Source organism: Rhea pennata, chromosome 5, assembly GCF_028389875.1.
Source record: "Rhea pennata isolate bPtePen1 chromosome 5, bPtePen1.pri, whole genome shotgun sequence".
In the NCBI taxonomy this organism is placed as follows: Eukaryota; Metazoa; Chordata; class Aves; order Rheiformes; family Rheidae; genus Rhea; species Rhea pennata.
In genome coordinates, this window is record NC_084667.1 from 19,074,790 (window position 1) to 19,097,259 (window position 22,470).

At 42.7% G+C, this 22,470-nt stretch overlaps 3 protein-coding genes across 13 annotated transcripts in view; 1 reads left to right on the forward strand and 2 right to left on the reverse strand.

Annotated features, from left to right (window-relative positions):
- CELF1 (CUGBP Elav-like family member 1) overlaps positions 1-12,435 on the reverse strand; it is a 63,729-nt gene extending 51,294 nt beyond the window's left edge. For 4 of the 10 annotated variants that reach the window (XM_062577108.1, XM_062577107.1, XM_062577106.1 and 1 more), the window contains exon 1: positions 12,386-12,435. The gene's annotated coding sequence lies outside the window, so the exon portion shown is untranslated. Of the gene's footprint in view, positions 1-4,803; positions 4,888-12,385 lie in introns of those variants that run through there. The other 6 variants (XM_062577104.1, XM_062577103.1, XM_062577102.1 and 3 more) reach the window with 3 other exon arrangements.
- A 166-nt stretch (positions 12,436-12,601) lies between these two features.
- On the forward strand, positions 12,602-15,142 carry PTPMT1 (protein tyrosine phosphatase mitochondrial 1). The gene is made up of 4 exons (XM_062578086.1): positions 12,602-12,787; positions 12,898-12,978; positions 13,461-13,652; positions 14,889-15,142. The coding sequence occupies exons 1-4, from the start codon at positions 12,617-12,619 to the stop codon at positions 15,027-15,029; spliced, it is 585 nt and encodes a 194-aa protein (XP_062434070.1). The 5' UTR covers positions 12,602-12,616; the 3' UTR covers positions 15,030-15,142.
- A 164-nt stretch (positions 15,143-15,306) lies between these two features.
- KBTBD4 (kelch repeat and BTB domain containing 4) lies at positions 15,307-22,465 on the reverse strand. 2 transcript variants are annotated; one of them, XM_062578083.1, is made up of 4 exons: positions 22,435-22,465; positions 19,725-20,345; positions 17,568-17,674; positions 15,307-16,973 (listed from the first exon to the last, which is right to left on the reverse strand). In XM_062578083.1, the coding sequence occupies exons 2-4, from the start codon at positions 20,314-20,316 to the stop codon at positions 16,113-16,115; spliced, it is 1,560 nt and encodes a 519-aa protein (XP_062434067.1). In that variant the 5' UTR covers positions 20,317-20,345; positions 22,435-22,465; the 3' UTR covers positions 15,307-16,112. The 2 variants fall into 2 exon arrangements, with proteins under 2 accessions (XP_062434067.1, XP_062434066.1); XM_062578082.1 differs by lacking the exon at positions 22,435-22,465 and adding an exon at positions 22,346-22,422.
- Positions 22,466-22,470: the final 5 nt, after the last annotated feature.

The following is a 22,470-nucleotide window of genomic DNA, read 5'->3' on the forward strand; positions in this document are numbered from 1 at the left end:
CCAATATACTCAGAACTCACACATTCATTTTTGTCTTTATGGATTCTGCACGCTCCAAAGGAACATATACTAACTCTAGTGCAGCATTTAGAGGCTTCTTCTGGTAAACTTAAATTGAGCAGCACTGAACAGAGGCAACATTCTAAGCTTAAATGCTAAGGCTACTTCCTGAAGCAACAATACCAGCTATATTATTTTTTTAATACAACTTCATCCATCTCAACTGAAAGAATCAAATACACTTCCACTTACCCATCATTAAACCCAACGGCAAAAACTTTCATGGGAAGATCATTCCTGTACACTGTTTAAATGCACAATATGTGTAACTCTGCACTGAAATAAGCCTTTTATAATTATCTCCTAAGGTACTTACTTACTTCTTTCTTTTGACTGCACAGAGAATAGGTTCAAACTCAGAGAGAAGAAAGAGGTATGCCAGATGTCCCCACATCATGATCCTTAAACTAAGGTCATCAATCTCTCTGTGCTGATATATATAATATAGTACAACAGGATGACCATTTCCAGCACCAACTGCCAGCTTCAGAGGAAAACAATTTAAGTGTCCTAATTTTGAGAGATCAGAGTCTAACTGAACAAAAAATTCCAAGTAGGTATGGAATTCTAAGAATTCTATATAAACTTATATAATAATTCATTCACAAAATGATTAAGTATAAACATTTATATTTTATTTCAAACAACTAAAAATACTAATTTATCGTAAGTTTGCATATTCCTCTTTCTCAGCTTATATTAGACAAATATTTGCCATGAATTCTACCTTGCAGGACCTGCCATTGCCATGCTTGCAAATCAGACAGTAAAAATATGCTCAACAAATTTTTTTGTAATAGGCGCAAGGTTCCAGCCTTTGCAGAAGTAAATAGATGCAACTCTTAAATTATAGTTATTGATATCAGCAAAGAATTGGTTCAAAGCTCTATTTTAAAGAATGAACATTGATTTAAACCACTTTCAAGAACAAATAATTTTCATTAATAGGTCAAGAGATGTAAATATTGTGTTTGCATAGCTGCAGCTTTTAAGATATTTAGTATCATTTCTTTTTCTTTAGAGGCAAACATTATGGCATTGCTGTGGAAACATTAACTTAGCATCCCAACTTATGTTCAAAAATCTAAATGAAATAAAATCTAGCCATTTTCACTGAAAAGGAGTTATTCCTAAGCTTGCACTCAAGCTCTCTGAAGATTTGTCATCATTTTTATAAAGTTTGGTTTATTTTCTGCAGTCTAACCTCTCTTCAATATTTTTCTATAGTGCCTGACATATGTTACCTACTGTAAAAACTGAGAAAAAAAAACCCTGCATTAATTCACAACCTAATAGACTGAAAACATATTAATGCATAAAAATATGCAGCACCTTGAAGCATTATTTTTGCCTGAAGACCATTCACACATTTACCGTCATTCTTTAGATGAGCTTGCTCTGTCATAAGAAGTGTAACTTTCATTCCTTGTCACAACATCTAAAAGTCACCTGAAGAAGACTGGCAGAGAATGCCCTTCCTATTGATTTCAACTGCCTTTTACACCACAAATCACCCTCATAGCCCTCATTGGGACCCCAAAACATCCCCTCCAGGCTGCTCATCTTTACTAACTAATACTCACTGACAGCTTTGCCTGGGCAGCTATGCTGCTCTCTTCCCCAAGACTCCAGCAGTGCTCCCTGCTGTGCAGGGCTCGATCCCTGAGCCTACCTAAAAGGGAGAAAGGTGGTACAGGCAGGCAGCTATTTACTGCAGTGGCTGTCGTACTCAGCACCATTAGATTCAACTGCACATGGGAACAAGAGTGTCCACACACTTTGCCAAGAACAGGAGAGATTCAGTGTTTGCTTGTAGTTTCATGTACGTATTTTCAGACATTCTTCACCTGCACATGTTTCCACCCATTCTTTCCACTTACTTTTCCTGGAAGGCACAGTATGACATAAGCTGGCTTCTAACATTAGTAAAAGACTCCAGAAACTTTATGACAAAATAAGTACTACAAATATAGCTTTCGCTGCACGTTCTAATGAGGAATCAAAACAGACAAAATCATCTTGCTGAATTCCTGGAGTTTCTTTACTTCACATACCTGAATTAAGAAAGTGGCATCAAAAACTTGCATAGAGGAATCTGTGTGGCATATTATCTTCCCTCTGTTTTCACATCTGCAGAGTTGACCAATTTCTTTCCCAAAAGAACAGCAGGCTTCTCTGTACAGCTGCATCATGTATCAACTACCGAATTCATAATGCAATGTTATGAGAGCATCTACTATCCCTCTGTGTAGGGCCAAATTCAGTGTACCACAGCAAGTAATACCAGATGCAAACAACTCTTATTTCATTTTTGGGGGGGCTTTATTTCTAGAGAAGATTGCACGCAAGTTTTCCAAAAAGATAAGATGGAAATGGGAAGAAAGTGACTGAAAGACACTCTTACTGCAGATCCAGTTTAAGCCAGCACTTTTGCCAAAAGAATATAGCCCAACTCTTCCCTTCCTAGCTATCCATTCCCACCTCTGCATGATGAGCTTGAGGAACAAAATGACTTAGGCTTGATCTAGCCTACGAACAATAACAAGAACAAATTTTAACCCAGGCATGGTCCCTGATTCAGTTTACTGTGCAACCACACCACAAAGGTGGGCTTGGCAGCACAAAGGTGAGCGGGAATGCACGAGAGCTCGAAAAAGCCTCTTTCACAGCAATAGTGGCATATGCTCATTCAAATTACTCAGAAAACTACTCAGAAAACTACATCATATCTAGTGCTGAATGTCCCATAATTAATTCTCTACTGTTAATTTGTCTTAATTTCAAAAGCGCAAGTGCTAAGGCTTCCATTAAGAGAAATAGGCTGATTACTAAGCCACTCTTTCTGCACTACTGGCCAATAGGTACAGGACGGATTTACTACACAGATAACTCAAAGCATCTGCCTTCCAAGAAAGATAATTGACAGCTTGGCTCTAAACAATGTCACTCTCTTACATACTGTCTGTAAGAAGATTTTTACAAAACCGTAGATTTAAATCCTCTGTTGCCATTCTGTGGCCTGGCACTATCTTGCTCACCTGCTCAACGCACTTGGTGAACATAAGCTTCTTCAATGTTCTACTCGTTACCATGACATTTTCCTACAATGGCCAAACAACATTTTAAAAATACAACAGTGAATATATTTCCAAGAGGCCTTTGAAATTGCCTAATCATGCTCTTGCTATGAGATTACAATCAAAAATTAGGCATCCTATTAGAAAACATGTCAAAGCACAGGAATTGAATAACCGTGATTGTTAGCCTTAAACAATGCTAAAATTTGCTTTTAATTAGTGGTTGCAACTTAGAAACAGTTCAGATTTTGTTTTGCCACTTTCTTCTGGCCAGTATGAATGGAAGCATGTAAATCAGGCAGACAGGGAATGGAAAAGTAGGATGAAAGAAAGGCTGAGGCTTTCACAGCTGAGGCTGAGATCTTGAAGAGTATGTAGGAATTGTAAAAGACATCAGGACACTTAAGAAAGACAGTGTAATACCCCAGAAGCTGCATATTCACAATGAATTTCACAGGTTTCCCAGAAGACACAACAACTATCTTAGTGTGTCCCTGTTACACAAAGAATGATCAGAAACCAGCCACACAACAAAGTCACTCGAGTGTAAGCAGTCCAAGAGTGAAATGACCCTCTGTCACACATCAATCACAGTTCCCTGCCTGTAGACAAAGTATGATCCAGATATTTTTGGGAGGCTGAAATCCTCCCCCCATTCACCTCCAAAATATGCTTCTTTCAAATTGAAGACACACATAGCTTTTCCAGGAGGAAATAGGGTAGATACACTGCAATGGTAGAAAAGAAAAATAATTAAGACAGGTTCTGAAACATGGCTCTCGAGGAAGATTTTAGCAAGTATGCTGCCCTCTATTTCACAAGTAAAAAAGTTTTCCTAGCTCAAATTCCAAAAACAAAAGGCTTGATTATTTGCATACACCAAAGCTCAAGAGGCAGTAGGATTTGTAAATGGGCAGCATCCCCTAAAAGACAGAAAAAACACCCTATTATCCACTTCCCACTCTCCCCCCCAAAAAAAACTTCCCCCAATGTTAAGCGTGGATCCAGCTGCTGCCACTATTTTGAGCACCTTTCCACTACTCCAAGAATGTCTTATCAACACAGTTTACTACAGCGTCAGCAGCTAGCTGACTTTCTGCACTAGGCTATAATATTTGTCTACCTAATCTAATAGTGAAGAATGGCAATTTTGAACAGTCAACGCACTCAATGCATGACCTTAATACGAATTTTATGCAAAGGTACAGCTAGGGAAATCCTAGTTACATGTTTCCAGCTCTTCCTAATAAGGTATTCCCTACAGCCCCATCCCCCAACACCAACTCCTTATTCCAAACTAGGCTGGCCAGGGTCTAGCTCCTCAGTAATCCCCCTTGCCCATAACAAGCACAGGCAGCACATGCAGGATCTAGTTTTCATTAATCCTCACGGCAGGCAGTGACAACAGACCTTTAAGGGCAGGATCTAGGCCCTTATGTAGCAAGGGCTAATCATTCCCCAAAACAGGCAGGGCCTTTAAAACCCTCATCCCAGAAGCCAGCACCTCTTTTGGAGGCTAAAACTGAACCTTCCTCATGTCACTACCACCCACTACATACTCTCCCCGCAAAACAACTGCCGTCCCTCCTCCACTCCCAGTCCTGGACTCCCAGCTTGGACGAACTGCAACATACAAAAAACCAAAACACATCCACAAACAGATCACCTTTCACTTGGAACGCCAGTCCTTCCCAGAGACGCAGAGACAGACAGACAGACGGACGTAACGACAGAGACTGTAAGCCCTGGCTCTCAATTCTGCTCAGCAAATGCCGAATGTGCACAAGGCCGGCCACACCGCCTAGCTAGCTAGCGTGCTGCTGCTGTACAAATATAGAAAGCAGAAAGTGGAACAACCGTTTCAGCAGAATAGACTCTGCTCAGCTCTCCGGGAGGGAGGAGCAGGGAGCTGAACTAGTCGAACTGCTTTACCCATACATGGTCTCTGAGAGAGACCATTGCTAAGACAAGTTCCTTCACACACGCGCACACTCATTCACTGTCATATTACACTGGGGAAGAAAGTGTACAAAGTTAAAGAAAGAGTTACTGTTTTGAAGTGAGTTCCAAGTCCATTTTGCTTGAGTCCACCTTCGTAAGGCTGAAGCTTCCAACGCTCTCCATCCAGCAGAATTCAGGCAGCCACTTGGACACGAGACAAAACATCATTTCCAGGGAATCCCCACATTCACCACCATTTCAAGAACTACTAAACTGGTCAGATCCTCCCTGTTGCTTTTGAAAGCACACGTCCACATACTAACCTGTTGGTTTGTTTTTTTCCCCCTTTTTTAAAAAGCCTGAATTATGGCAATCATTTTTCCCCCTCTGCTTTTAACTGTTTTCTTAAACCAGCAATCAATCAACCAATTTTCCCATTGGTTGATACAAACTACCATGATGACCTGACACATCCTAAGGCTGCTTTCCCAGCAGTCCATCACAGCAGTGTTTAAACACAGACAGAGTCATTTTCTATATACTCTTATTAAATCAATAAACTACTCGTCTCAAATTCTACAGACTCTTCTTATATCAAGAAGAAAAATCACCTCGATATAACTCCTCCCTTTATTTCCTTTTGGTATTCTTGCACAGAAAGAGAGTGACAATTAGCATAACTGAAAAAACAAATCTCTAAATATTAAAAGAAATCAAATGCTGTGGCTTAGTTCCTAAATTTCTCAGTGTGCTGGTATGACAGGCTGCAAATTGTAAAGCAGTTGCATTTACATACTAATGTATGTAATTTTCATGAGATAGATTTATTAAATTATGCTGCTGTTTCTTATGTTTACTATATCACAGATTTTTGTGGTGATGTATAACTGCATTATACAAGTTATCAGAAAAGTTTTGTCATATAAGTAAGTAGAAATTGCAGCTTTCAACTATACCAGAAAAATAGTAACTAATTCAAGATGAAGAAAAGTGCATCAGTCAGACATTTCTGCTAATGTGATTGGCAATTAAGACATAAAAGCGCTGGTATTTAAACCAGCCATCTAGGTATTCTTCATACTTCACATGACAGAAGTAAGGATTCAGGCTCCTTGCAGTTTCAGGAAGACACTGGTATACTCAAGACTAGCTGTACTTCTAAGCATATCTTCAAAATTTTCCTCGCAAAAAAGATATATCCTCATCCTGTTCCCCTTAGTTCAGTCACAAAATGCCTGTGAAGCTTAGTACTGTTGAATCAAGCAAAAAATACTTTTTTTTTTTTTTAAAAAAAAAAGATTTTCCAAAGCAAAATCTGCAGCAGAGAATCAATATTACAGTAACTTCTTTAACTGTGCAATATACTTAGTACTATCTATATCCAGACTCTGATAATGATCAAGTTCAGGCATATAATGCACAATCCAAAATGTAGTAAGCGGGGCACAAATATCAGGAAATTCTCACTTACTTCCTAAGTCATCTAACATATGATCAGTTTTCTGAGCAGTCAAAACTGTGCTTTAGAAAAGTAAATAAACTCTCTCTCCAAAGATTTTGCATATTGATCGTTTTTAACGGTAAATTCTAATATTGGCTATGACTGTGCAAGGAAGTATTACTGCTCTGCTCATAAGTTGTGCCAGGCACTGTACAGTCATAACACATTGACAGGCAAGCCAAAAAACAGAAAAAAAAAATGCATTTTTTCATGTAGTCAACCTGTCATCAAGGCTTACCTTTTTAATTTAGAAGTTTAAATAGAAAATAGGAATTTTTGAAGGGAAATAATGAGGAGATGGAATTGAGTAAGGAAGAAGTTTCCGAGAAGGTGCTTTACTTCGGAATGCGTGACTATAAATGAGATGAATTGTTTTTACACTTCATTGTGCCTACTGCAAATGCAAGAGCTAGACATGACATTGAAAACATTTTCTGTTCCTGAAAAAATAATATGTCATTGCCTTCTCACAAAAAGCGTCATCTATCCATTCTCTAATTTGTAAAATTTTCCAAAGATATTAAGAGGCCTAGTGTCCATTCAGCAAATCTCTACCTATAGTAAGTTAAGCAGGATGCAGCTATTTTCATAAGAGGACTCGGACATTGTCTGTTGAACGCTTCATTTGAATTATAGAGTTCACAAATAATCATCTCCTTTGCTTTAAAAGGATAGATGTGAAGGTTCCCCTTCCAACAGATTCTAAAGGATCTGTGGATATCCTGCGTATGTTGGAATTTTTCTTGAACTGCACAGTTTGAAGAAAAAAAGAAGAAAAGCAAGGAATTTTATCTGTTTCAATAAACATCATATTACTTTGAAATGTATAACACTGAAATTCAGTAGATAAGAACTACACTGTTATTGTGAAAGGTACAGTAAGAAACAGTTTGCAGATAGAAGCGAAAGAAAACAGGAAGACCTGAGACCAAAAAAAAAAAAAAATCCAAAATACTCAATTTAATTTCAAATAAAAACAAACATACGTCATCACAGAATTTCAACTCAGTTCTTAGAGAAACAGGAGAGAATTCAATTGGGAGAAAATGCTCAATACACAATCATCAAGAAGTATTTGTCTGCAAAGAAAAGCTTGCTAGACAGCATACTGGTATGATATTGTGATACACAGCAGCCATCATCCTTTTATTCAAATGCTGATTTAAGATCTCCTTGAGACGTGCTACAAAAAGCTAGGATAAAGAAATCAAAGTCACTACTTATTTGCCTGAATTTTAGTAAGGTTCTAGAATGAGAGAGAAATGAGAAGAAAATGCCTCAATAAATTTACCTTGGAGTGACTGGTTTAGATAAGTAATACAGTTAAATGATTGCAAAATCCCATAGAAACATAACTTCAAGCCTACTTTATAGCATCTCAGTTTGCCTGTAACTTTATTACCGCAAGGCAGCTCATTAAATCAATTACAAGTCCACTCTACATCAGTACAAAGTAATTACCAAAACATACTTTGTCATAAGTATTCTGCCTCTGACAGGGAGACAAAACAAAACAGAAAACCACCCTAGACCATGATACATTGAGAAGAGTGAAGTATGACACTACTGAATGATAAAATATCATTAACATTAGCACCTATCTTTTCTTTGAAATTCCTAGACAAATCTAGATGGTAGGATGACATGCATACACGAGACACAAAAGAAAGCTTATGTACAATGATCCCACTTTTGCGATAAAGCTCTCATATGGCATATAAAACAAACACACCTGTGCCACAAGCTGTATCACCAAAACTTTTTTTTTTTTTTTTAACTAAGACTTGAAAACTACCAGTTTGATGTTGAAGGCTCCTGTTTACATATCTAGTTGCTCACTGTTCATCCTGAATTAAGTTAGCAACAATGCTTCTACTTTTAAAATGCACAGAGCTAGACTGAAGCTTCCACACTACCTGAGATGTCAGAAAGACGACTTCCTTTAGCTGGGATAATGACTGTGCTCTACTATGTTGTTGTCATAAACCAGTAACCTTGCACTGTCTATCACAGTTCAGATATGAGCTACTCACCCCTGCAGCAAAGTGTTTGCTGAGTAACCTGCCCTGCAGCTTTCAATCAGTTTGTGTTTTCTCCCCTGCTCTATGGAAATTTCCTGATTTGACCTAAAGCACGTTTTAGCTTTATATGCTTGCATATTGGATCAGGTACAAATAAGATGAAGTCCAGTTCACATTTCTGAAATCTCCTCATGAAAATGTGAATGTTAAAGCTCTCTTTTCACCATAATGCCTTCGAATACAAAGTCTCCTGGCAGAATATTCTAAAATAGATGAGACAACAATAGCACAAAAGGTGCTATCTTGCATTTTTCCATATAAAACAACCATCTCTAATGACAGGGGGAAGGGCATTGAAACTACTGTCTATCTTTTTTCAATGAAGATAATTTCTCATCTCAATAAATCTTGTGATGGAATCAGAACTCAGGATCTTCTGTTGGGATATTCCAAGAGAAACACCGATTATAAAGCCTAGATAACTTTTCTCAGTTTAAAACTCCCATTCCAATAAATCTTAAAGTATTATATTTTGCTATATCTTGTATTTTTTCCCACCAAATAATTGATCAATGGGTAAAAAATGGTACCTTCCTACCTGAGGGTGGTTACCAAGGCAACAAACAACTCTACATGTAGACTTGCTGAATGGCAAACCAGAAGACAAGAGGCACTTTTGAAAACGTTTAGATTGAAATAAAACACTATGACATTTATGGCAAGACTGATGTATAAGAACCCAGAAATATAAGTCTTGTTGGACTATGGCTGTTGTTTCACTAGCAAATCTCACATTATGACTTGGAAACCTAGACTGCTTCATGGATAGCATCACTGAACAGCAATCTCTAGCTCAAGAGCCAGAAGAGTGGGTTCTTACATTATCAGATTTAGAGGCTACCAACTGGGAAACTTCAAAAAGAAAGACAATTTATGTTACTTCCCATGCAGTCTGGCAAGCAATGCAAAAAACACTAAAATAATTTTTATTTAGAGTAGGCCCTCTGGAAATATTTGTGATAAAAGAGTCAGAAGACAGACAGATGAAATTAAGAATAAATGTAGTAACTGATAATCAATGCTCACATTTCAGAAAAAGGTGCAAGAAACAGTTAAGGAACAACCTGCTCATAACAAAGCTCCTTATTAATTTCAGTTAGAGGCTGGATTACAGGTAATATTTTATTTACTAAATGCAATTGCAAATATTTGCAAGAAACACATAAAATCTAATCTTTTATGACTTTCTACTGATCAGCATAATATTGTTTGCTGTAATTTCAAAAGAAAAATTCCACAAGAAATGTTTCTCTTAAAATTTACGCTATGCAGCCATAGTTTCTGTCTCACCTCATAATTATTCAATTTACATAAAGGTTTCTTGCAAAGGACCTTGTAAATTGTGTATCTTATCAATAATAAACCCATGTCGATAACACAGTCATCTTCTTTGCTTTTCCCTTTAGAGCAGTAGAGCTAGGCAACATGTACTTTCAGAATTTCTACTCTTAGCAAAAGAAACAATAGCTAAAGACACTCTTCCCCCCTCACGCAACAGTAATCTGACAATTGCATCTTGTTTTAAAGTAGCAGCAAAAAGATGTGGATACAGTAATAAGTACAAGGTACTACTGTGGCATTCTTCTCCATACCTCCATTTTGAAAGATTGTTAAGTTCTTTTGATTATTGTAGGCCATACACTTTCAAAGGCAAGTATTTAACATACAAATCTTAGTGTTCTTCATATTCATGATTTTATGACAGACACTTTTTAATTAAAGCAATATTAAAACTTCTTTCTACAGACATTATGCTCCTCCTTTCCTATGCATGTAATGTACCCAAGTTAAACAAGTTCCCAATCCTACATTTACTGTATTATTTTATTTACAAAGCATACTCAGATGTATAAGGTCAAGCACATAACTAAGGAGGTAGGATCTGGGCTCGCATTTTCTCCAATATAACACTAGAAACTCTACAGGAAAGGAAAAATACATCCATCTCTTAGTTACCATTCAGAGGTGAATCTATTCCACAAAACAGCATATATTTTCCTAGAGTAAGTATCAGCAATAATTTTGAAGGTGAGTACAGGCTGAAGGGTGAATGACAAGTTTCTTTAAAGAGAAACAAACCAAAAAAAAAAATCATTGACATCATCATATTTTAAAATCCCTACTTAGGGAACAGTTGTACTAGGGCAGATACGTGCACCTATGTCCCTGCAGAGAAAAAAGAATAATGCTGCTACCCTGAGGACTCTTCACCAGGGCTGATAGATCATCTTGTTTTGCATTCAACTATCAAAGATATAAAGGTATAAACAATCGCTAAGCTATGATGCTGCAGCGTGGAAGGCTTATAACACGAGTGGCAGGAAGAGGGTGAGTGGGATGTAGTGTTCAGTCTCTTTCCAATTAGAGTTAAGAGACAGCAAAAGAAACTAACAGGGAGATGCAACTGGACATATTAAGTTGCAGGATGCATCAGCTGGAGGCAAACAGGTAAGTAATATTTTTAAACAATACCTGACATCACACAGAACTTCCCAGAACAGAGCTGGATGGATGGGAAGGGTGGGTTTATTACGGACACACAATGCCAAGCCAGTGTAATAAAAGCTATCTGATGAATTCATGTATAGAGAAGAAATAGGAAAGAAAACTAAAGACTCCAGGAGAGAAGCTGACAACTACTGTGATCACTAATTCTAAGCATCAAGCCTGGAGGGACATACACCCTGCCACGAACAGAAACTTTGCAAGACACTCAGAAGTGTCCTAGCTTTTGTAGATCAGAAGCAAAGCATACTTCAAGATGCAAATCCCAGCCAAATATTTTTCTGCATCAAGTGAGCTCCCGGTGCAACACACCCACTGACCATACCGAAGAAGTACAGTATAAGAAAGCTGCAACACCTAAAAAAATGTTCCCTGACAACTTCTGGCAGAAGAGAATGTCTGTGCCTTAAAGCTAAAAACGTCTGGGCCATGATTCCTCAGGAATTTAAAGGAGGGAAAGATTTCCCAGTTAATACTGCTTCTGAACTTCCTATTCAGCAATTTTCCTATTAAAAACACTCACGCTGTTAATTCTTATTTCCTCCTTATGCGTTTATCCTTAATTTGATATCCAACTTCTCTCTCTCTTTTTTTTTTAATAGTCTTATTTTCCTTCCTACTTCATCCCAGCAGCGCTTGTCACTCCTCCTTACGGCCGGCACTGCAAATTTTGACCCTGCGGTGAAGTCGAGCTCCCCGCCTTCGGGCGGGCTGCCCCGAGCCGCCTCTACCCCTCCGCACACCCAAGGGCGGCAGGGGGGGCGTCTTCAGGCGGTGCCACCCCGCGCCCCGGCCGCCACCCCGCGGGGTGCCCCGCTCCCCGCGCCCGCCGCCGCCTCCGCGGCGCCCCCCGCCGCCGCCTCGCAGCCAGGCGGCGCCCGCAACGCTGTCAGCGCCCGGATCCCAGGCGGCAACCGGCAGCCTCCGGTTCCGGGCCGCCGGCCGCCTCCCGCGGGCGGCAGCGCGGGGCGCTCCGCGGGCCCGAGCCCCCGCGGCGCGGCGCGGCAGGAGGAGGCGCGCGGGGCTCCGCGGCCGCCCGCAGGGTCCGGCGCGGCGCGCAGGGGAGCGGCCTGCCGGCCGGGCGCCCGCGGGCCGGGGGCGGGGGAGGCCCGTTACCTGCGGCAGGCGGGCCGCGCTCCCCGCTCCGCGCCGCTCCGCGCCGTCCCGGCCCTGCCCCGCCCGGCCGAGCTCCTCCTGGCGGCCGCCGCCGCCGCCCTCACCTGCCCCGCGGATCCGCCCGCGCCCCGCTCCGCTCCCTGCGCCGCCTCAGGCCGGCTCCGCAAGATGGCGGCGCTTCCGGGAGAGACCACGGCGGGCCCGAGGGCAGGGGCCGGGCCGCCGCGCTCCTCCCCCGCCGCCCGCCGCCCGCGCCGGCCGCCGCCGCGCTGCTTCCCCCGGCGCCTGCGGCGCGGTGCGCTCGCCCGCCCCCGCCCGGCGCGGCGCGGCCCGCCATGGGGCTGGCGGGGGCGCTGGGCGCCGGCGCGGCGCGGCTGCTCTTCTACCCGACGCTGCTGTACACGGCGGTGCGGGCGCGGCTGCCTGGCTCCCGCCGGCCCTGGTTCCACCGCATCGACGGCGCCGTGCTGCTCGGGGCGCTGCCGCTGCGGGGCCGCAGCCGCACGGTAAGGCGGGCGCGGCGCGCCGGGCCGGGCCGCGCCGGGCCGGGCCGGGCCGGGCCGCGCCGGGCCGGGCCGGGCCGGGCCGCGGCGCCTGACGGTGCTTGTGCCCGCAGCTGGTGGCGGAGGAGAAGGTGCGCGCCGTGCTCACCCTCAACGAGGAGTACGAGACCCGCTTCCTCTGCTGCTCCGCGCAGGTGAGCGCCGCGCCCGGGCCCGCGGCGGCCGCGGGCCCACGGCTGTTCCTCGCCCGGGGGAGGCGAGGGTGCGGCGCCGCCTGGCATCCCCGGCGGCAGCCCCGAGGGCCGCTAACGGCAAGCGGAGACTTGGCTTCTCCGGGCTTGGCCAAGTTCTAAGTGTGTGACAGCGCTAAGGTTAGGGCTACAACGGCAGAGGAGTGGAGCATTAACTGTACGTGTGTTGCTGTAAAAATATGAAAAGGCCTTTTCAGGCCGAGAACAAACCCATCTCACCTTCTTTCCTTTAGCTGAAACACGTCGTCTCAGTTTTCCTTCAGTTCCCTTTAACTAAAGCTTTCTGTGTTGTTTCTGATTCCAAGGACTAACACTGCAAAATCTGCTTGCAATATTGCTGTATTTCCCCAAAGTCTTCAGAGGGGTCATGTTTTTCTTTTTGGGAAATAAGAAAATGCTAACTGAATCTACCGTGCTTATTTCAGGAATGGGAGGCAATGGGAGTAGAGCAACTGCGTCTCAGCACTGTGGATCTAACTGGAGTTCCCACCTTGCCAAACCTCCACCAGGGCGTTGAATTCATACTGAAACACCGAGAACGTGGTAACAGTGTTTACGTGCACTGCAAGGCAGGGCGTTCCCGCAGTGCCACCATGGTGGCAGCATATCTAATTCAAGTAAGAAGGGTTCTGTACTAAATGGGGTTTACGTTCATACACTCTGGGCAAGTAAGTGTTCAGAGATGGCCTTGTGTCTATAACTTGATTTTTTTCAGGAATCCTAAGCATGTACAATTGCATAAAGCCCATAATTTTACTGAGTTTAGACTGGAGACCCTTTTGAAGAAAAGGATGTAGCTAGGTCCCACGTATATGGTGTTGTCTGTTTTGTAGAAGATGGCAAATACAAGGTCAAGGAACAAGTGAAACTTGTATTTGCTGAACAGCTTCCTTTGACAATATAGCTTATCTCTGCACACTTCATTCATTTGTGCTTATATTACCAGCTAATGCTTCCTGGTAGTGAGATAGTGGTGAAGTTGCAATGGAGCTGCCACTGTAAGTAATCTTTTCATTCATATGTACAGTCTGCCTCTGACAGCTCTGTTACTAGCACAGACAGTGGCAAAAAGGTTTGATGTTACAGGACAGAAATTGCTGTTGACAGGAAACTTTGAAACATGCAGTCTCATAGTTGCTGGTTCTGTCAGATTAGTCAGACTTCAAGAAGCTGTTTGGTTTACTGGGCCGCCAATAAAGCACATTCTGATCAGGTTTTGAATGATTCTGCTGTTGATAATTCTTTTTAGGGAGGATTAGTTGGGAATAACACTCATATAAGGGTAAATTTACTAAATGAGCAGCTAAACTTCCTTTTTTCTTTTGTTCAGACTTTTTCCCTATTTACCCAAAATGGTGAGCACCTCTAAAAATGTAATTCAGGATCATGAGAAGTAACTTTGGCTTTGAGTTCCTCTGCAGATCCAACTGTGTAAGCTAGCTCTGAAAATAAAATCCCACCTGTGGATCCTTCTCTTAAGAGTTTTTAAACACTCCCTGGAAAAATCTTTCCTTAGTAATGCATGAAAGTGCTGGAGCAAGGGGAGTACTACTAAAGAGGTTAAAAAAAAGTGTCCTTTTCCTTCAGGCTGGTGGGACTAGGGCAGGAAACTACTTGCATAATGGAAGCATGAGAGAGAGATAAGATGAGAGCTCCTAGCATCAAATGTTTTTCTTTTTTTCACTGAGGGACTCATTTGTGAATTTGCATTGACTTTCAGGCTCCTCTAAGAGAGGGACGAAAGGAGCAAGTTTTCTAACTGAACTCTTACGTTGTCGTAGCCTCCATGAAAGCTCCATTAACCTGTGCAAGGATAGAACAGATTTTCACATGCAGTGTTTCTGCCTTTTCAGTTGCATCACTGGAGCCCTCAGGAAGCAATAGAGGCTATTGCCAAGATCCGTCCACACATCCTCATTCGACACAAACAGGTCCAGGTCCTGGAGGCATTTTATAGGAACATAATTGCTGGGACAACTGCGAAGTGTCAGTAAGAACAGTAAAAATCTCAGTGTCTCAGCTCCTTTAAAAAAAACCTTGGATCTTAATGAACTAACAGGCTCAAGTGTTGTATTACCCAATTATCAATAAAGAAGTTTTCACAATACACTGCTTTGCAGGGGAGGTTGGGCAGTTTCATTAATGCTTCTCTCCTTATGGCTAGTCCTAGTTCTTTTAAAGCCCCACAGTTTTCTCCCACATACAACATCAGTGCAGAGCCAAACTGCCATCCACAAAATGTTCTGTAGTACTTGCAGGAAAGGAAGAGTAAACCATGTCTCAGCAGAGACTTTATTCACTTTCTCACCCAAAGGGCTACAGTGCCAGAAAGGGGTAGGAGGAAGTGGACTTAATTCCATCTTTCACCAACACTATGTTACAAGTTGGGATTCCCTGTACAGACAAGAAAGCAAATGCTCTTAAGAATCATCTCCCTCTTTAAGCTAGGTGACAGAACAGTGGAAAGCAGCTTCCCAGTTTGTTACCTCTTCTCTAGGAGAAGTGCTGAAGCATACAACCCACTCAGGGTTCGGGCTCAGCTCTGGAATCTGTCCACTGTAAATATCATTTCTACCAGTCCCTCCTGCTGCTACAGGGACACAGGAATGTTCAAATGGGGACTTCCCAGGAGGACAGACATGGCACATTTACTCTCCATGACTGGTAACGGCAGCAATGCAGTCTCCTGGACAGTTAAAACTTCCAGTCTGGCCCAAGAAGGAGGTTGTCCATATGCTATAGGATTTGTTATTGGTGGATAGTTCCAGGCTAAAAAAGCCACTTGCTGGAGTTCTGGCCCCTAACACAAGCCGCTTATTATCAAGGGATCACAGTAATAGCGTTCAGTCCACCTGAAACCTAAGATGTAGCAGTTCAACTTTAATAGTGCTATGTAAGAGAACAGGCCCACAGCCAGATGGCTGGTGCTTCCTCTGCGCAGGTATAGAGGATGGGCTGTTTATTGGATGCTGTGAGCTTGTAGTAATTGGAAGTGGTGCTGAAGATGTTGGGTGCCTCTGAGGTGCACTGCAGAACATCTTTGCTGGCCTTTCTACCACTTGGCCTGTTTTTCCCTCCTAGGCCAGGACAAACTGCAGGTTAGTGAGCAGCACTTTGATGCCACTTGTGACTGTTACAACAGAGGTGGCTGGGTTAAGTTTAAAAGTATTTGCATCGCCTTTTTTATAGCGGTCTCGAAAAACATAGATGCTCCCATTGCAGCTAGCAATTTTCCAGAGGGATGGTACTGAGCTCCAGGCATCTGGCAAGCATAGCCGGGTGAAGCTATCCAGTAAGGGATTGTAGCATAGCAGCGAATCCCCCTCAGCTACAATGAACACCACATCCTTGTGTACAGCAGCATGCATGCGGCCTGCAAAAGGCAGTACATATGGCTTCACGTGGCATTTCTCTGTGTTGGTATCATAGCACTGAATAAGCCGAGAGGGCTTGGTGAAGAAGTCCAAGTCATTCTCTTCCCCTCCCAGCAGGTAAATGACACCGTTAAGGTTTACACCTGCAGCCCCAGATACCGCCACTTCCAACTGGCTGGTCTCTGTCCATACATTGTCTCGTACTCTGTAATATATGACAGCATTAGAGAGAGTGTCCTGCAGAGTTTTCCCCCCCAGTGAATATATAGCATCCTTGCTTGGCACGGAGACAAGGGTATGTTGGAGCCGGTCACGAGGCAGAGGGGCACACCATTCCCAGTCTATAGTTGCGTTGTTGCATTTCCACATGCGTCGTGGAATGGAGCCACCGACAACATACAGATCACTACCATGCTTGCAGGCTGCAGTGATCTGGTGACACAGGCTGTTCTGGCCACTCACACTTATGGAGTCATCATCAGCACAATGCAGAGAGACAGCAAGCGAATGCGTACGTGATGACTCCTTCCCAATCAGGTAGATGTGAACATTTTCTCCAATCACCTGACAGAAAAGAGGAATGTGTCAGCTTCAGCAGAACTCAGGCACATTCACACAAACATCAGTGATGTCTAAGATTGACTCTTTCAGTGTTTTAGGACCTCCTTGGGAGCCTGTGGTGTGTGACCTGCTCCCATCACCTGCCACCCTAGAGCACTCAGGATTCAGAACCTCAAAGCCTTTTCAAGTTAAAGTCACTCCTCATCTCTGATCTAGCCAAGTGAGCAACATCGTTCATTTGAATCCTAGCATCTGCAGCTTAATTAAAGGCTGGTCACATCACTGAGCAAGTAGAGTCATTGCAAGGGGAATGCCAAACGCAAAGATTTCTGAACGGGCTCTTCAATAACTGGGCATCTAGTGAAATGAGCTACTCATGGCATGGCCCTAATCACTGGTAATAACAGCATGAAGTTGAAGAAGCTGTCACTGAGGTTTCTATTTATGACAAACATTCCTCGCACAAGCAGCAAGAATTGCAATGGCAATTCACGTTTTGCAACTTTCAAGTCACACCTGTGAGCAGAAGACCCTTTCCTCAGGAAGTGCAAAACCAGAAATACTACACCAACCCCAGAACAGAAGGTCTTTTAATACCTTCAGGCTCGATCGCAGCGTCTCTGAAAAGCCTGCTCGCTCTTCCTTGTTGAAGTTGATCCAGGTTTCTATGGCAACTGTTGGATTCTGAGAACATGGAACGCCATCTGTGGGTTCAGGGACAGAAAGGAATTTATCGGATTTACACAAAAATCAAAGAGATATGCACCCATGACCCTCCATTCCTCCAAATCCTTCTGGCCATCCAGCCACAAATGCTAGAGTGGAAGAAGAGACAAAGGTTTACAGATTTTGGCAGACATGATCAGCACTGCCAGCCAGGTATCTACATCAGATCTCCTTGGTTAAATATCAGAAGACAGAGCTGCCAGATTTTAAATATTTTGGATGAATTTCAACAAAGGAATCTATGTCAGAGAAAAAAAAGGGCAGGAAAGAGACTTTACATGCTCTCTCATTTAAGCAAAGAGATTCTCTTATTTGAGAATTACAGCAGCTGCACTTTTTGGATCCCCAACTGCTCCTGCAAGCTAATCTAGCAAAGGATGATTTACAAAAATTTGTCTTCGGTATACACTTCTTCAGATAGTTGACCCTCAAGACTGAGTATTTGCTCTTGCCGCTATCCTGTCAGCATTTGGAAATCTCATGTACTATGGTCATCTACTGTAGCTTTCCTTAGCAGTGTGACAATAGGAAACATCCTACACTTCACAGACTATCAGATTTCTGTTTGCTTCCAGACATAACGGAAAGTTTTGGTTATGTCATAAGCTATTGTATCATCATCATTAACAACAGTTTTTAGGTATTTGTTTCTAGTCTGAAAGCCAGCTAGCTGCCATAACATTAACAATCACATCTGTATTCATTCAGAAACTTCCCCTGAAGCTTCTCCGATTTTGTAATCTGCTCTCTCTAAAAGGCCCAAATTCAATGATGCAGAAGTCATCACCCAAATTCCAACACTTTTCTCTATATGGGAAGAAGAAAGGGAAAGAAAGGCAGTATTTTGAGCTTGCTTATTAGTAAAAGGGATTTCTGTAAACTGTTCATTGGATATAGTAGCCTGGCCAAAGTGCATAATTGGAAAAGTTGTGATCTAGGACCAATTTCAAAATCAAAACAAAAGGTAAGCTTTATAAACAAATACAGTCATGAAATTTATTTTAATCCTTGCCACTAATAGCTTTCTCTCTTTAATTGCCCATTAACTAAATCAACACACAGGAATTACAAGAGAAAAAAATGATTCTATTCCATAACTAAATAAGGAAATAGATGATGCATGAAAAAAATTTATTAAGCAATTAGTTTAATTTAAGACCACAAACACTAAAGATGGCCATCTTAAAACAATGATTATTGCTTGGCATCACCTACAAAAACCCATAAAAATGGAACTGTATTGCAGCATCATGGACAAGTTTTAAAGCCCTGGCTGTATGCTACTAGGGCAGCACAGAATCTTTAGGGATTGGTGGAAATTGGACTAAGTTGTTTGTTGAAGGGTACACAGATCCTTCACAACATTGACCTACTGCAACCCTTACTGTAGAAGTTACAAGAAGGATAATTACTATATTACTTAAGATTTTACAATACTTCTAGTTGAGTCAGCTGAGTGCCTAGCCTAAATAATCCTAATGATTAGATTCAACTGGTAACAACACTAACAGAAGTCTAGAAATACAGCTTGTTGAGTTGTTGCATTACTATGTAAAATGATTAAGAATTAAAAAAAGAGACTTCAATTAAATTTTTGATATGGCTTTTCTTTTCATTTTAATGCAAACAAAAAGTCAACAAATTGTTGAAAATTAATAAGCTGTGTTTAAGAAATTTGTAAGCATGGATTCCTTGTTCTCACAAAAATATGAAAGATTGCATGCTGCTTACCTGTTGCCTCAGGAACTGCTGGGAATTACAAGCATTCCCTATGTCCCTTTTAAGTCTTTTCTTCCTAAGACTCTGCTTTATAGCTTAATCACTTCATGACTAGTGACAGTGAACAGTTTTCTCTGATGAAATTATGCACAATGTTTTGCTTTGCTTAGCTAAGCCTCCGAATAGATAGTGATTATGACAGCTTGTATCTTTCCATCTGTCTTGGTTATTCAGTCCTTGCCACACTCATACTGTGGTCTCAAGTCTCTCTCCACATTCACACTCTAACTAGTCTCGCAAACTCCTTACCTGTAAGGATGTCTGTCAATAGGCGGAGAGGTAGATGCAGAAACTCCTCTGTGTCCTGGAGCTGAGACAAATGTGACTTGGCACAGTGTTTGGCAGCTGTGTAGAGCTCCATGTCACTGTGTTGATCTGCCAACCACATGACCTGCAGACAGTTCCTAACCTGCACCGTTCGGGCCAGAAAACGGGAGCATTCTTCAAAAAGGGCAGTTAACTGGTACATGTCTGCCACTTCATAGGTTTCCTGCAGCTCCTCTGCCCTCAGCTTTACAGTCCCATGGTAAATATAGTCCACAAGGAGCTGAAAGACACTCTCACTAACATCCTGCAGCTCAATCACCCGGTTGTGGGCCTCCTTTAAGTTGGAAGTGAACATGGAACGAAAGAAGCAACTCTGAGCCGAGAGGACCAAACGGTGCAGCTGGAATTCTTTGCCTTCCACTGATATTGTAACATCGGCAAACAGCTCATCCTCCAAGCACAGTTTCATAATACCCTGAGCCACACGGCCTGAGTGGGAGCGATCAGTGAAGGTGTAGTTCACAAAGTAGTTCTCTTCTGTGGAGGAGCCTCCAGTCTCTTCTGATGAGTCCATGGTGCTGCACAGATCAGACCTCCAGCAATCTGTAAAATCACAGCAGTTATAAGACTTTCTCTCTCCACTAACAAGATTATGCAGTAGTCCAGGGTTCAGGGAAAAAATCTAAGATATTGGTAAGAGGCCAGCATATTTTAGATTGACTACAAATAGCACTGCCAGAAACTTCTGTGTGAGATTTAGAATCTCAAACAAATGAGAAATTGGCATGATTAAAATTATAAAATATACCAAACTTCCAGTACAGTCAGCATCACATCCCAGCAAAATTAGAAGACATGCCTATCTTTTCACCACTTGTTTCTCTGACACAAAGAAATGCAGCAACAGTTATTCAGGTGGAAAATCCAGCAAGCACACTAGGAAACTGGCAAAGCCAACAGAATGTCGCAGTAGTTCACATCATCAGTAGCAGTCAATTACCATCCAGAAACAGCATCATGAATTTGTGCAGTGGTATCAAATAAGGCGAGTTTGTTTTTACCAAAAAAGAGACATAAAAAGCCGCCAGACATAACCACCAGTCCTTCAAACCAAGAAATGAAAAGCCTGCCAAGTAACTGACGGTCATATTCAGTTTGCTAACGTGCCAGATATCTTCAATATGCAAAACAACACTCTAGACGTTGTTAGCCACTGTTTCCCAAATGGCAAGGAGAACTCAACTGGCAAGATAATAACTCTTAGTAGGAAACAGAAATTATTTGCAGAGCACCTGTTTGTTGCGAGAGAAAGAGGCTTATGACGGCTCTATAAAAGAGCTTTTCTTTAACATGGATCTTGATAGCATTAAAAGCAAATAGATGCCTATTTGCATCCAAATTAAAACTTTTTCTTAATCTCAACCATTAGCCATGGTGACTGATAGCTTAAATTGCTTCAATTAATACTGAACATCTATACAACATCACCAGAGACATGATTTTTCTCCTAGAGATTTACAGTTACTCTTCCATGCTCTGTTTTGTCAAGGGTGCACTTTCTTACCATTGGTCTACTTGGTATGGGAGGGCTCCTAAACTTTTTACTAAAATTTTGTTCAGAGGAGGTAGTTTCTCCATCCCCCCTACTTGGCTGAACAGCTCTTTCCCATCCTTGACGATGGCATGCCTTAATTATATCCTTTACTGTTACTTTTCAGCCAGATCTGAATTATTGTAAAATATCTGCACATCATGTTGTAAGAGACTGAAAATTTGCAGTCAGGGCAAAATGTATTAGTACTATCATTCTAGTGAAACACAGTTTTGCAGGCAGAAGCTTATCATCCACATCAGCTCTCACTTCAGTTCCCACTCTTGATCCTTATATTCAAGCTACCCAAAAGCCACAGCGCAGAACACCTAAGTGCCCAGGAACCAGGATAAGGATGAACTAACAAGACTGTGCAGGAGAACTGTCTGCCCAGGGAGCCCTACACAATTTCCAAGGGACGTAAGCCAAGCCACGAAAGACATGCCAACAGCTGCTAAAGACTACCATAAATGTTATGCCCCTCTTTGTAAATGAAAGTCTCCTTTTTCATGCATGATTTCTTCATATAAGGAAAAAGAAGTACAGGAACATTAAAAATGTCCCTTGAAACACAAATTTACACTCCACACATTCCTTGTGCTAGAGGAACAGTGAACTGTAGTATGCCTGACAGTATGTAATGACATAAATAACACCTGGCACCTAGTTCTTTGCTTCCTCCTGAGGAGTTCACAGATGCCATGACAGCGAGTGGGACCAAAGATGTGAAATACACAACTGACAGCAACTGTATACCTTGGGGGGGGGAAGGAGAAAGGAAACCTAATTCATGGGAAATCAAAAAAAATTACTATTAAGGCCACATTAAAGCTACGAACTGGTGCTCAAAATCCACCGCAACTGGCCTCTGCAGTAGCGCTTTCACCCGGGCTCCGCCGCCGGCCCCGCGGCCGGGCCTCGCTGTCAGCCCGGGCCCGGCGGCCGCCCCAGCCCCAGCGCGCCCGGCCCGGCCCGGCCCGGCCCGGCCGCCCCTCGGGCCCGCGGCACCCACCTGCGGCGCCTCCCTTCATGCCGCCGCCCCGGAGCCTCCCGCCGCCGCCGCCGCCCCGGGGTGCCCGAGCGGCTCCCCGCGCCCCTCACCCTGCGCCAGGCGCCGCCAGGCACTCGCTGCTTCCG

Excerpts from the sequence above, each read along its gene's own strand:
- PTPMT1 (XM_062578086.1), top strand. The coding sequence starts at position 12,617 with ATGGGGCTGGCGGGGGCGCTGGGCGCCGGCGCGGCGCGGCTGCTCTTC. Across the intron at positions 12,979-13,460 it reads TCCTCTGCTGCTCCGCGCAG|GAATGGGAGGCAATGGGAGT; the intron begins GTGAGCGCCGCG and ends TGCTTATTTCAG. Across the intron at positions 13,653-14,888 it reads TGGCAGCATATCTAATTCAA|TTGCATCACTGGAGCCCTCA; the intron begins GTAAGAAGGGTT and ends CTGCCTTTTCAG.
- KBTBD4 (XM_062578082.1), bottom strand. Across the intron at positions 17,675-19,724 it reads ATTGACAGACATCCTTACAG|ATGGCGTTCCATGTTCTCAG; the intron begins GTAAGGAGTTTG and ends CTGAACCCACAG. Across the intron at positions 16,974-17,567 it reads CGCTGCGATCGAGCCTGAAG|GTGATTGGAGAAAATGTTCA; the intron begins GTATTAAAAGAC and ends CTTTTCTGTCAG.